The following is a 13257-nucleotide window of genomic DNA, read 5'->3' on the forward strand; positions in this document are numbered from 1 at the left end:
TATCGAATAGAATCTCCGGGTAGCGTTCTTAGCCAATGAGAGGCGGCTGCCGTGAGAAATTTCTGGCGGTAATTCTCATGGTTGCCGTGATAATAGACACTACCATAAAGACAGGTATCGAATGAACAATAGGCATACAACGCCGCAACAGAACCGAGCAAATGTGTAATACCTAGTACTGAGTGTCTGGATAAAAACACCACGAATAAGACGAAAAAAAGCTTAGAAGCAAAGTTGACAGAAATAAAAATAAAGAGAGACAGGAGGTGGTACTAAACCAGCTATTTCCCGATGCGAAACCAGAGGCTGAATTATTGCGACACGCTATTACGGGAGACTGTTTTCCTGAGAGGCAGAAATACCAGTCACAATAAAGTAAGCCTGTACAACCAATCAGTGGACGATGCCGGCAAAATGTCCCTACGAGCTAAAGTTCCGACTGCTGGCCATACATCCACTTCCCTATTTCTGGCCGCAAGATACGACATTCCAATAAATTAAACCCCCTCCCTCCCACACGAACCAAACGAACCGATTAATCGAGATGACTTCAATCCGAACGTTTGGGCAGAGACTTACCTTTTTGCCGGCTTCTTTGTCCGGCATGGCGAGGTTCAAGAGGAAGGGCGCCTGCGAGGCTAACGTCCACCACAGCAGGATTTCTTCTTCTACGTCTTCCTCAAACGCTAGCGCGCGCTCACGTTCGCAGATTTTAGCACGTGGTGCCTGCAGTCGCACCACTTTCTCACCTTACCGTGGTGGCTCGTACCCACGGAGGGAGATTGGCCATGGCTTGTGAGCGGATATTTAATTCAGTAATGAAGTGGTTAATATAGGGAAAAGGAGGAGAGGAGAATAAACATTTATTGAGCGTAAGTGCTGATGGCAGGGCACTCGCCCGGTGGAGGGCATCCTTATTCCGGGATACCCACGCTGCGACTTGTCGTCCAGGCCCTCTTGACCAGTTCTTGCTTTTGTCCGAGGTCCGGATTGACCAGACGAGCCATCCACTGCTCAAAAGTTGGGAAGGGGATTGGGAATAGGTTTGGAGTTTGTTGGCTCTCCCATACCTGGTGGTACAGGGTGCCGGGCGTCGGACAGAATTTGCAAGGGAGGGATACTGAGTTGGGTAGATGGAATAGAGGAGGGTGCTGTGGGGATAAGAATTTGTCTGACGATTTACATCTCAGGTATCTCTGAAGAAAGCGAACTTTATTAAGAAAGGATGGCCCGAAGCCGAAGGGGAAGGGGGAGGGCAGGAAGGACGCTAATAATGTCCAGCCATCGAGGCCGCACAGACGAAGCTCCAGAGTGCTGTCAATGTACCCTTAACGCGCCAAGAGTGCCGAATCCACTCGCCGTATGAGTGAACCCACGCCAAGCGGTGTTGAGCGCGAAGTACGGCGAGGCCCGGGCAAGACCAGACGAGGTCAGGTTTGGACGTGCCATGGCATGCGTATAGGGCTAAGATAGAAATGGCCCAGATTCACTGATTTAACGTCGCGGACGCCGATGTTAACAGTGAAGCTACCTGGCGTTCCTTAATCGCAAGCCTAAACTTCATAAAACTTCTCAAAGCCAGCACATCGATTGCCGTTCGTGCCCCTGCATTCTGACTGATTGACTGAACAAACTTTATTGAGGAACAGGAAAAGGAGGGAATGGGGTAGGGGATAGAGGGGAGTGGAATTCATTGATGGAACCCTACGTCCAGGGCCGTAGTGGCTAGTGCGCCTGTCTTCGCTCTCTCCACGAGGTTGAGTTGGTCCTGTAGAGATCTGCTCGCCAGGGCTGCCTCCCATGTATCGAGTGTAGCAGGCTGCGTGTAGGTGTTGCTGGTGCCTGTTCCCCATATTGTTGGGCAGGACCATGTGGCGTCGAACTGCATTCTTGCCGTGTTCCACTGCTCGCGCCAACTACAGGGACCTTTTGTTACTTTTGAACTTGGAACACTGCCACCAGGGGGCGCCGCGAGCACTTTTTGTTGTTTTTTCAGGGCGCATTTCTTATTTGCTGTCCGAAAAATCAAGCAGCCGTGCACTTCTCTCAAATTTGCTCAATATTCTCTTTTTGCTCACCAATGTTGAGAAGTTTAAAAATTGCCACCAGAATAAGTAGTTTAGAACAGCTTTGCCTATATATGCGTCTCGTTCAGGCTCTGTACTTGCTGCATGTGTGCTTGGCGCTTGCTCTCATCTTCGCTAGCCCTCTCCACGTCGATTCGACCGCGTTACCAAGCGTCGACCGACAACTGCTTCACTGGTAAAATAACCAGATTCACACGGCAGGGGCGGGTGAGACAGAATGAAACGATTCCATCAACAAAGGAGTCTTCTGGTGGCCGAAATAAAGTCATGAGGCAAAAAGTACATCTCTTTTTTGTGTGTGTGTTTCCGAGGCTGCTGGCGCCCAATGAAAGAACCACGGCAGTTTTAGGTCGAGGTCGAGACGTTTATATGTGATGGGGAGATAATTTTTTTTTTCTGCTCGCAGGAGCTGTGGCATCGAAAATGGTAATGTAGCAGTTATCCTGCTTAATTGGAAGTCATGCAAGCTTCTTTTGGCGCCAACCCGCACTTGCCTAAAGACAAGTTTAATTTAGGAAATCTTAAGGCTGCGAAGCACGCGCCACATTTCTGAGCAGGATGAACTTATCGACTTTTTTTTATGCTGTGCCTTTTGGGCTATGTGATATATGCTTTTTATGCGTGTGGTAATTTCGTTTGTTTTCGTGCAACTGGGTTTTGTGACTTTATTTTATCCATCTGAGTGATCAGCATATCACGTAGATCTTACAGTTGTGGGTTGGCCAATGTATGAAGTGAAATGTATATGAACCAAGTTGCCGGGTTGGGCGTGCGGGGTTTTCAAGCTGCATTGTTTGCAGCTTTTCCCCATGCGTCCTCTCTCTACTGTACCGCAGCAAGAGAGAAACAAAGTTTCATTTCAGACTTCCGGTGTTTCTACCCTGGTTTTCCACCATAGTTTTGTTGGCCGCGGGCAGCTTGTCACAAATTAAACATAAGGTTGTTCTTACACACGATGTTACATCAATGACCGCAAGCTTTATAACTGAACACGTCTTTGCTTTTCTTAATAAAAATTTATACATACATTCATTTCTGGTCCGCTTCTGGCCCATACACTTCACATCGTAGTTTTTAGTGTTTTTTTGTGATTGGTCATTCTTACAAATCCCGGCTAATCCGCCTTGCCTCATGCGGCATCCATATGAACGAGATGGAGGAGAGTGCGTTTTCAGGTGAGGCACCACCGCCACCACCAGCATTACAGTAGCGGCGACAGGCCGGTTTCGCTCTAGAAAGCTGTCTTCACATTTATGTTGTTTTTCTCGTCCTTACTCTACTTTTACATTAAAAAAAGAATTTTGTGTTTTCCATTTACTTTTCTTATTTTTGGTACGGCTGTCTCTAGTGTGCCGTCCTACGGTACCATCAGCTCAGCGCTAAAGCGACGTCTACCGACGTTTCGATGAAAAAAGGCCGCGTCTCGCACTACTTCGCCATGCATTAACGTAACGTAACGTAAACTATCCTAACATTACTTAACGAACAGATAGATGCAAAATCATTTGAAACAACAAAAACTAGCCTAACCAATAAGTAAACCATAAGATGTTGTTGTTGTTGTTGTTGTAATCCTTTATTTCGAAGGGAAGGCCATGCGGTCATAATAAGGGAGGAGGGGTAGCGTCTAGAGTGCCGTCGGACGGCGCTCCAGCTCAGCGCTACAGCTATGGCTAGGGTGTGGTCCGATGACATTCGGATACTTAAGACTGGCCTGACATAGGCCAGACCGTCTGCCGTTGTGGTGTGGAGGTTGCGTTTCAGCTTCCTGTTCCTAAGGGCGGTGGTTCTAGACCGGCTCATTCCTACTATATTTTTTTACATCTTATGGCTGAAACTATTGCTAACGCAGCCATAAGATGTAAAAAAATATAGTAGGAATGAGCCGGTCTAGAACCACCGCCCTTAGGAACAGGAAGCTGAAACGCAACCTCCACACCACAACGGCAGACGGTCTGGCCTATGTCAGGCCAGTCTTAAGTATCCGAATGTCATCGGACCACACCCTAGCCATAGCTGTAGCGCTGAGCTGGAGCGCCGTCCGACGGCACTCTAGACGCTGCGTTTTGGTATTTGAAAGAATGTAGACCCCAGTGTAATTTGGCAGGCAGCTTCTTGGCCAATCCCCGGCGTGGGTATGTGCTAATTTCTGAGGCTACCAGGAGAAGGGGTTTGCTCCGACTAAACACTACGTGCCTGTTTAGAAGCACTGGCCACGAGACGCTGTAACACACAGGGAGTATTGTACATGATGAACCTACGAAGCAGGACAAAAACTGATTTAGTAAACTGTTGGAACTCCTCAAAAACGAAACCTTCATGAGATAGCTATATCTATTTAGAGGGCGAGGCCTGCAGGGGAGATGTTAATTATAGGACGCTGGAATTGCAGGAAGAGTATGGTGAACGAAATTGATGATGATGATGAAAAATTATCATCATAGCTAGAGCTGATAAATATGCAATGGGAAAAAAAAGCGCTGGTATTGTAAGCAGGAGCCTCCGCTCTCAGAGTGGGTACACTAGTTAGCACTGGCCGGATGGTTGAGGATGGCAACTATATTTCCTGCGCTCTTCCGCAAGAAGAAAGAAGGAGCCTTACAGCACGTCAGAGTGGGGCCAAGCGACTAAATGGCTTCAAATGGTACACACTGACAATTCCGATGTCCTTGCGTTACTGGTCGGTGAGATGGCCCTCTGGAAAGGGGGGGGGGGGGCGGAGAAAGTTCTTTCAATGGTTAAATAGGAACCAACAGAACCGTGAAGAAATGTCTTTCAAAGAACCGGTCCACAGTAAACTTCATTTCCGGGCAGGAACATAGACAGTTTGTGAAAGAGAGAGAGAGAGAAATTTGGCAGCGAATGCACTAGTTGTCCCGTTCAGCAAGCCCGGCGTCGGCGGCGTGACTGTGATGGTACCATACCACCGGGCAGTACCGCAAATACTATTGGAAGCAAACGCGGGTATGCTGCGGCTGCGAGCACCGGTATGGCCTGAAGTACCAAATGGCTAAAAACGGAGCGCGCGGCGTCGCCGTTACGTGTACGGCAGCCCGATGTTACGTCTACTTTACGCCGTGAGGTTTAACGTCGTTAATAGCTAGCTCCAGTCTGGCGTATAGTGAGTTTGACGTTGCTTGAACCGCCGTTTTGGCGCAACGATAGGTTGCCTACGGATAATGTTTAGTACAGGCCTAACAAGAAACCCACTCAAGTGTATTGGCTAGTGGCGAAGACAGCAGCAGTCAGAGCTCCCGGCGTAATCACCAATTTCTATTTGAACCGCTCCTAATCATTAACCAAGAAGCCAAATGGCAGTTGGGGAAACGACCTCATTCCACACAACACACTCTCGCCTGTGATCCCACTCACGGAAAGAAAGAGAGAGAGAGAGAGAGAGAGAGAGAGAGAGAGAGAGAGAGAGAGAGAGAGAGAGAGAGAGAGAGAGAGAGAGAGAGAGAGAGAGAGAGAGAGAGAAAACGTTTATTGAAACAGCAGGGACGGGGTCCATTTGCTGAGCGCCGCTCCGCGCGCTGCTCCGTCGCCGCGATAAATGAGATCCGATTAAAGTATGTTCTTCGCGTCGCAGGCCGCTCATATTTCAGCCAGGGTATTCTGTTGAGTAAAGGAAGCGAACTGTGCAATAATATTAACGCCAAATATTGGTGTCAGTACTCCTTTAATCTTTCGACAGGACCCCATCGGTTCCACCACAAAAGCTTTTGCTTTAACACGGTGAAGCAAGAAAGGGAGTCTGATTCTGAAAGGGAGTGGCTAATGGGTCGACAGTTCGTGTTAACGACACGGCCTAAGTGTCTCCTCTCATCATTATCAGCGAGGTATGGTAGCCTTCCGCTTAAGGAACAGTCCGACGTGGTCAAGCAGGTTTAAGATGGGAATCATGATACCTTCTCTCCCCATTACAAGCACGACATGCTATCGCGCGCGCAAAGGTGTCACTCCTATAGCTACGGGAATGCCAGCAACACCCGCCGTTATCCTTACTTTGCTACTTTCCCAAGACTACTTTGCTATCGGATAATACACAGAAGAACTGTATCTGCTTGCGGAAATGATCACCGCTGCGACTAACAAAGAAATAAAGGTAGAAATTGGCGTCACGACTTCACATTGCTAGCTGCAACGACTCCGCCTGTGCCAACGTAATGTGATCGGTGCGTTTTTGCTGCTGTTTACCTTGAAAATTTTAATGAAAATCAAAGCAGAAATGTGCGTAAGCCTAGAGGAAGCGCTCGCATTAATCCCCTGAAAGTTTTAATATGTGGAAATTCCCGCGCTACAAGATTTGCTTTTTTATGAAAAATGCAAAGAGAAGGATGAACGTCAGTATCTGTGAAATTTTGGTAAGTTCGAAGTTGGAGTTGTTCTCAGCAAGTGTGACTTTCGCTAGAAGCATTTTAAATACTCTAAATTGATTGATTGGTTATGCGGTTTAACGCGACGAAACTACACAGGTTATGCGGCGCGCCGTGGTTGGGGGCTCCGGATTCATTTTGACCACCTGGAAATCTTTAACGTGGTCCGAAATCTCGAGCACGCGGGAGTTTTTGCTTTTCGCCTCCATCAGAAAAGCGTCCGCCGTGGCCGGGAGTCGAACCCGCGTCCTCGGGCCCAGCAGCACAATGCCTCAGCCACTGAGCCACAGCGGTGGGTTGAAATGCTCTGGCGATGATGATGAAAAACTTTTTTTGTCATTACTGTTCAGACGGAGTCCCTGCTTGGGGATGGCAGTGTCCTCGTCCCTTCAGACACCGGTCAAGAACCCATGGGCGCTGGCGGCGTCTTCCACCAGCGGGACGACTGCTGTTTGGACGTCGGGTTGGAAGCTAAGCAGCGCGGCCTCTCATCGCTCATGTACTGTAATGCGTACGCGTGATGTGGGTGTATCTGGTTTACTGGGACACGCCGCACCACTTGCACTGATCTGTGTATGTATCTGGAAGGTTGCGGTGGCACAGGGCGGGGTGTGGGAAGGTGTTCGATTGTATCCTGCGCCATGCAACCGATTGCCTTCTGCTAAGTGTACGATGAGCGGCTGGAAGTGTGCGTCGGCCCAATCTATAATGCTGGGTAATTTCTTGATATGTAGCCAGCCGATCACTCCCCCCCTGTCGATGACGGCGCGTTGTCAACAAAGTCGGCCTGGTAGCTGAATCCCCGGGCTGCTTCGTGTGCCATCTCGTTTCCAGGGAGAGACGAGTGCGCTGGTTTCCATGTCAAACAGATGTGTTGTAAGGGCAGGATTGGTTTGCTTTGGATTAGCTTGGCTGCAGTTTTGAACATTCTTCCTCGTGCATAATTTCGTAGTGCGGCCTTGGAATCGGAGATAATGGTCGTGGCCGACGTGCCCACAACGGCCGGAGCGATGGCTAACTCTTCCCCAATTTCTGGATTAGCCTCTTTGACGCAGCATGATGCGACCGATTACCCTGCTTGTTTACTACAACAGCCACTGCCGCTCGTCGTATGGGGCAGTCCGCCGCGTCAACGTACAGATTTCTGAGTTGGAGTGGCACTGCTTGTGAAGTGTCATGGCTTATGCCAGCCGTCTGTGATGCTCCGGATAAATATTTTTTTTTGGTAAAAGGACCACATTTAGGTGCGCCCATAACTCGTCGCCAAGCAAAATTTTGGTTCCTTGTTGATATGCGTTGGAGACGTGGAGAAGATCTAAAATGGCTCTTCCGTTAGAGCTCGCGGCTAGTCTGTTGTACCGTGCTGTGCGCTGGGCTTCGACGAGTTCGTCTAGCATAACAGGAATCAAGTGTTGGAAAACTAAGCCTATTTTCTGGAGTTGACTTAAGTGAGTCGCAGCCTGATGCAGAACGACTTTTTTGTGGCGGACGATAGATTTTTTGTTTTTCACAACGACACGTGCGACGGCTACAATGAAAACAAGGAAATAACCTCGAGTGCATTTTACGCATGGAAAGCATTGCCTGCTTCCTAAAAAATGTCCGTTTGCAAAAAAAAAAAAAAAAATCAGGCGCCTGCTGCAGATCGAAGCATGTGAATCTCCAGCCTTGAGATATCGGCGATATTAAACGCCACGTGCACAAACAACCGCAGATGAGGCTGCCGCAGAAGCGGTTATGACACGCTTCGAGTTTTATACCTATAGTATACGCACAGCCCCCCACTTAAAAAAAAAAAGCCTATACAGGTTACACAAAAACATAGCTCACATTCGGGGTAATTTTAAGTGCAATGCACTTCTTAAGCGACCCTGAACCTGCGTCCACCGGCGATGTCCGCATCACATACCCACGTGGGGGATTGGCCAGGAATCTCCTCGTCTTCCTTGGCAACGGGGGGAGATGGGTGCGCGCTGCCTGGCCGCTGACATGGCACATACCCACGTGGGGGATTGCTCAGGAATCGGGCGTGAGAAGGGCTAATGCACCCGCTTAAAGGAGTACTGACACGAAATTTCAAAGCTGAGATCCGCTCTAGCAATCAAGTACAACGACAACACAAATAGGTGTCTGTGAATAAATGCATCTTTCTTTCTTTGTAGTTGTGTGTGTGTGTGTGTGTGTGATCTCTCTTTCGCGAACATTTCCGAACCGCGCAAATTCAACTCGTGCATTCGCACTTTCACATTCTTCCCCTCGGGGAAATGCGGGGTAATTTTTCTTGAAAACGTTCCCAGCCCGCTAAAAAGGTTTTGCGTCAGCATTTTCCTGCATCAGGCTCCCCTCGATATAAATATAATGAGAGTGGTTACGAGCTTTGCTCTAACCCGGCCGTGGTTGCATAAAACATTTGCGGGAAATATTGCCTCTAAAATATTGGAAATACTGGAGGTAGCTTCGCCAGTCGACTTTTTGATCCAGCACGTCTGCCCAATGGGATACAACGGGAAAGCTCTGGTACTTAAATGAACGTTTGCTTGCCTCTCTTACAACTCGATATTGGTAGACTTCATTTAGAATCTAACCACTTAGTAGTAATTCTTCCAGGATAAATATTTGTTCCAAGAAATGTAAAGTTACAATATTAAAAGGCCAAACATCTTGAATTCCTTAAAGTAGTCGGATTCCTTGTTCAGAATTTAGCGCAGTTACACTGTCAGTATGATTGTGTATTTCTAGGGCATCCTGAAGTAAAAATAATCATTTGGCTCTTAAAGGGGCAATGAAGGCAAACACAAATATAATTATTTGTATTTGAAAGAACTAGGCTTCAGTACCTCACTCACTCAGCTCTATTCTATACACAAAAGACGTTTCTTACCCCCCCCCCCCCCCAAAAAAAAATGCGGGAGGAATTGAAGAAATTTCAAATTATGCGTTTTGTGCCATGATATGCAGAGGAGTGACGTCATATTTGCCAGCACTGGAAGTAATTTTCAATGCGTTAACTACACGTAAGCATTCAACTGATGCGATAAAAAGGAACTAGAGGCCCCACTAGAATCGCCCAGTCATGTGTCTTAGCGATGATTTAAGTAGGGGCCGCCAGTCGCACAAAGATTCTGTGACGTCTTGGAGAATTTGCCAGAGAGTGGCGCGAGCCTCCAATGCTGCACCTGTCTCCCCTTATACTGTAAAATCTCGTTAGTACGAACCCCAGATTAACGAATTTCTCAAATTTACGATTATATTTAGAATCCCCGCTAGATTGCGAATATTTTAAATGTAAAAATATTTCGGCACTACGAATTTGAACATAGCACATATTTCCGAATAACGCGCGTAATTTATTTTATTCACTACAGTCGAAAAACATCGGTATTACGAATTCAACTAAAAGTAACAGCGTCGCAACTCTCGCGGGAAACAGAAACCGCTGTTTGGCTGTGTAGCCCCTGAGTGCAGGAGCTCTCATCATCACCATGTCGACGGCCAACAGCTGGCGCCACCATAAAGCTGCGGTTTAATGGCCAGTAGCTTGGCAGGCCCAGCCGCATTTACCTCTTTTCTCTCTCGTTGTGTTGGCAGGCGGTGGCATGTCGGTCGTTCTTCACGCGAATATCGTGTGCGGGCAGGTATTTCTTCGTTGTGGGTGATCTTGCTGTGAAGTTCCTGCGAGTTACAACGATGAATGCAGCTAGCGACGAAGCCAAGAATAAACGCGAGCAGTCATCACCTTTAGTGACGTTGACGACGCAAAGAAAGACGACAGTGGTTCACCGAACACAGAAGAAGATGAGATCGTGTCGAACATTGATGTTTTAGTGCACACGAACAAATTCCCAGTGTTTTCATTGCTCGGGGCAATGACATACCCGATGAGCTATTGTGCAAGGTGGAATATGGAGAGGCATTCCTAATCGGTCGTGCGTGTTGCACGCGCGAGAAGAAAATAAATGATTTCTTCAAATAAAGTAGCTTTGAAGTGAGCGCAACATTCTTTTTGGAAGTTTGCCGGTCTGCACACGCGTCTTTGCTAGCGTACGTCATTTTTGATCCCAGTTGTTCACTACAACGATATTTAAAAATAACGAAGGATATTCGGTGGTCCCGCGTGATGTGTTATATTGAGATTTCACTGTATTTTAATTATTATTCGAAGTTTGTGATAAAATTTGTACCGTGGTTATCGGGACAAACCAGTCTTCCTAATGAACCAAACTGTTATTCCGTCTTCGTGGCCCTTTGATAAAGGGGCAGACCATTCATTTGTGTGAAGTGCATGCCCTGCAGTTCATTTGAAATCCAGCGTTTATTATATTAGGGTAACCGCAAAGAATTCTAAATAAACCGGGGAAAGAATTTTAGTTCCGAACTAAAATATCTCAAGTCTGAAAGGTGGCGATACCTTTGGTGTCGAAACAATTCCGTTGATTCAACGCGTGACTCAAAAACTGCATGAAGGAACAGGAAAGGTTGCGCATTATTGTTGTTTTAGCCGGGGACAAGTTTTTAAACAACCCTTTCCATCTCACGTGCAGTTAAAAGTATGTTGCAGCACGCTTCACTGTCATGGTTGCTGGCATTCCTTTTGGTGGGACACGTGTGGTTGGTAGATCTAAAAATCGGGATTTCAAAAGTTCCAGGGTGCGATCAGCAAAATAGTTGCGGGTCAAGGTGTTTAAGTGATACCCTTTTATTTGTAATAAAGAAAATACACTCGACAAAAATCGGTTGTCTGCCCGTTCAATGGGCTGAGAAAAATTTGAGGGCTATTCATATACCTTTACAATTGTTCATGACGCTTTCAGATGACTGTTTTAGGGGCGAAGCACCTTAACCGAGGTTTGTCCGGCGTCCGGCGTCCGAGCTCAGGGCACAGCACCGTGTAAATTGAAACATCTGTGAACAAAAGGTCCACAAAAGGTTATCAAGAACAAAATAAAGGGTTCACAAAAGGTTGGAGAGAGAGAGAGAGAGAGAGAGAGAGAGAGAGAGAGAGAGAGAAGAGAGAGAGAGAGAGAGAGAGAGAGAGAGAGAGAGAGAGAGCTCTTGGAGAGCCGTGCTGCGCATACGTGAGGAGCATTGGATTGGATGGAATTGGATTGAATTGAAATTGATTAAATTGAATTAAATTGAGTTGTATTGGATTGGATTGGAAATTGTTTTAGCAAGAGTAAACACTCTCACGGGTGATTTACGGTAAGAACGATCCCCAGTGCTTCGCCTACTCGTCATGATTCACTTCGTGGAGATGCGTAAATTTTTTTTAGCAACAAGCTCCACCAAAAGTACCGTGTTCTTTCAACAGTCTTCGAGTCACTTTTATAAAAACTTTCTGAAAAAAATTTGAAAAAAAAGACATCGTAGGAATAAGAAAGCCGATATGCTGTTGATATGCTTTGATATGTCTTCTGCCGATATGCTGTTGAACTCTCTGTCTAACTCTGCGATCGCGCCCGCTACCACTTGACGAACCCTCTGCACAGCAGCCATCGAAGCTCGTTCCGCTCTCTTGCCATGGCCAGGAGCCTCCTGCTTGCCCACCTCGGAGCCTTCACCTCTCAAGACGGCTCCTATTGAACGCGCCGCCTCAGTGGCTTTCCCTCCTATCGCGGAGTTGTTTCCCTTTCCCGGTGCGCGCTGCGTCACCCTTTCTCAAAATACCCTACGGCTTTTCTTTCGCACTGCTGTTTTCCTTTCTGGGCAGGCGATCCATCGCTCACGCTCCGCTGCTAGCGCTCGTTCCTGGCGCACGGTCTTCGGTTCGCGCATGCCTCAACTTTTTGGGCCACGTGTTTCCTCAGCCTCACAAAAAGCGTGCTCAAAACATGGAGAACTGAGGCTTCCCCTTTAGGAACCCTTAACGCAGTTAGCGCAAGGCTTGGGATTCGCGAGGTTTCAGGTCTATTCCCGGTTTGAGGGAAAAGCTCGCGCCTAACACGTTCTTTCTTGGGAAGATGCGCTTATCGCCAGCCAAAGCTGCCAAAGCCAGCCAATCCGCCAGCCAAAGTCTGAGGCACTAATGCTCAAACTCAGAGATAAATAGTGGCCGGGACTAAGAGTCAGCAGTTCAGAAGTATTTCTCTGTGGAATTCTAGTCAATATACAAAAAGAACGGAGTTTTTTTCAGTCTCCTGTGTACATGTGGAATGCTACGTCAGCCTACATAGACCAGTATTTATCCAAATGTACGCCTAAGTATTCAATCAAAAATGCCCGCTTCTCTCTCTCTGACCCTTCTTTTGTAAAATATGCAACCACACGAAGCAAATTTTTCGCTTGCGTGTATATTAACATTACTTGGGAGCGTATCTGTTGCTTCATTGCAAATGTCGTCGAAAGGCGGTCGTCGAGTGCCGTCGCTGCCACGTACATCCTTCTCCTCGCAAGCTCTTCTTGTCCCATCTTACTTCTCCCGCGATGCACTGAATGGAGGTTTGTGCACAATAAAATTTCTCGCCATCGAACTGCTCGGGGGCCTCTTTTGGGACAGTGTGCATAAGTTTCTGTACTCTGTGTTTCTTGTTCTGCCTCGCGCAGCACGAGCGGGTACTCTGTTCTTTTTGTGCTTCATTTCACATTGAACGTGCTGGAGCATTTCTCGTCTATTTTTAACGCGTTGTTTTTTTTTTCCTTTCTATCTACACAACTTCCCCAACGTGTATTAACTAAAGCAACTACTGCGGGAACTACTGCGGGAACTACGGGAACTACTGGTTAAGGACTTATAGTTTGCCTCAAGTGTGCCCGAGGCTTTCTTTGATCTGGCCTGTGCAATACGACTCGCAGGG

General features: G+C 47.3%; 1 protein-coding gene across 1 annotated transcript in view; it reads right to left on the bottom strand.

Moving 5' to 3' along the window:
• The window catches only part of LOC144146534 (uncharacterized), a 100068-nt gene that overhangs the window by 13425 nt on the left and 73386 nt on the right, over nt 1-13257 (bottom strand). Inside the window, exon 17 of the mRNA XM_077678477.1 lies at nt 580-726. Coding sequence (XP_077534603.1) covers nt 580-726 — 147 coding nt within the window. The remainder of the gene's footprint in view (nt 1-579; nt 727-13257) is intronic.

The sequence above is a fragment of the Haemaphysalis longicornis genome, unplaced genomic scaffold (genome assembly GCF_048455015.1).
Source record: "Haemaphysalis longicornis isolate Haplotype H1 unplaced genomic scaffold, Haemaphysalis longicornis Haplotype H1 scaffold_7, whole genome shotgun sequence".
NCBI classification, from domain to species: Eukaryota; Metazoa; Arthropoda; class Arachnida; order Ixodida; family Ixodidae; genus Haemaphysalis; species Haemaphysalis longicornis.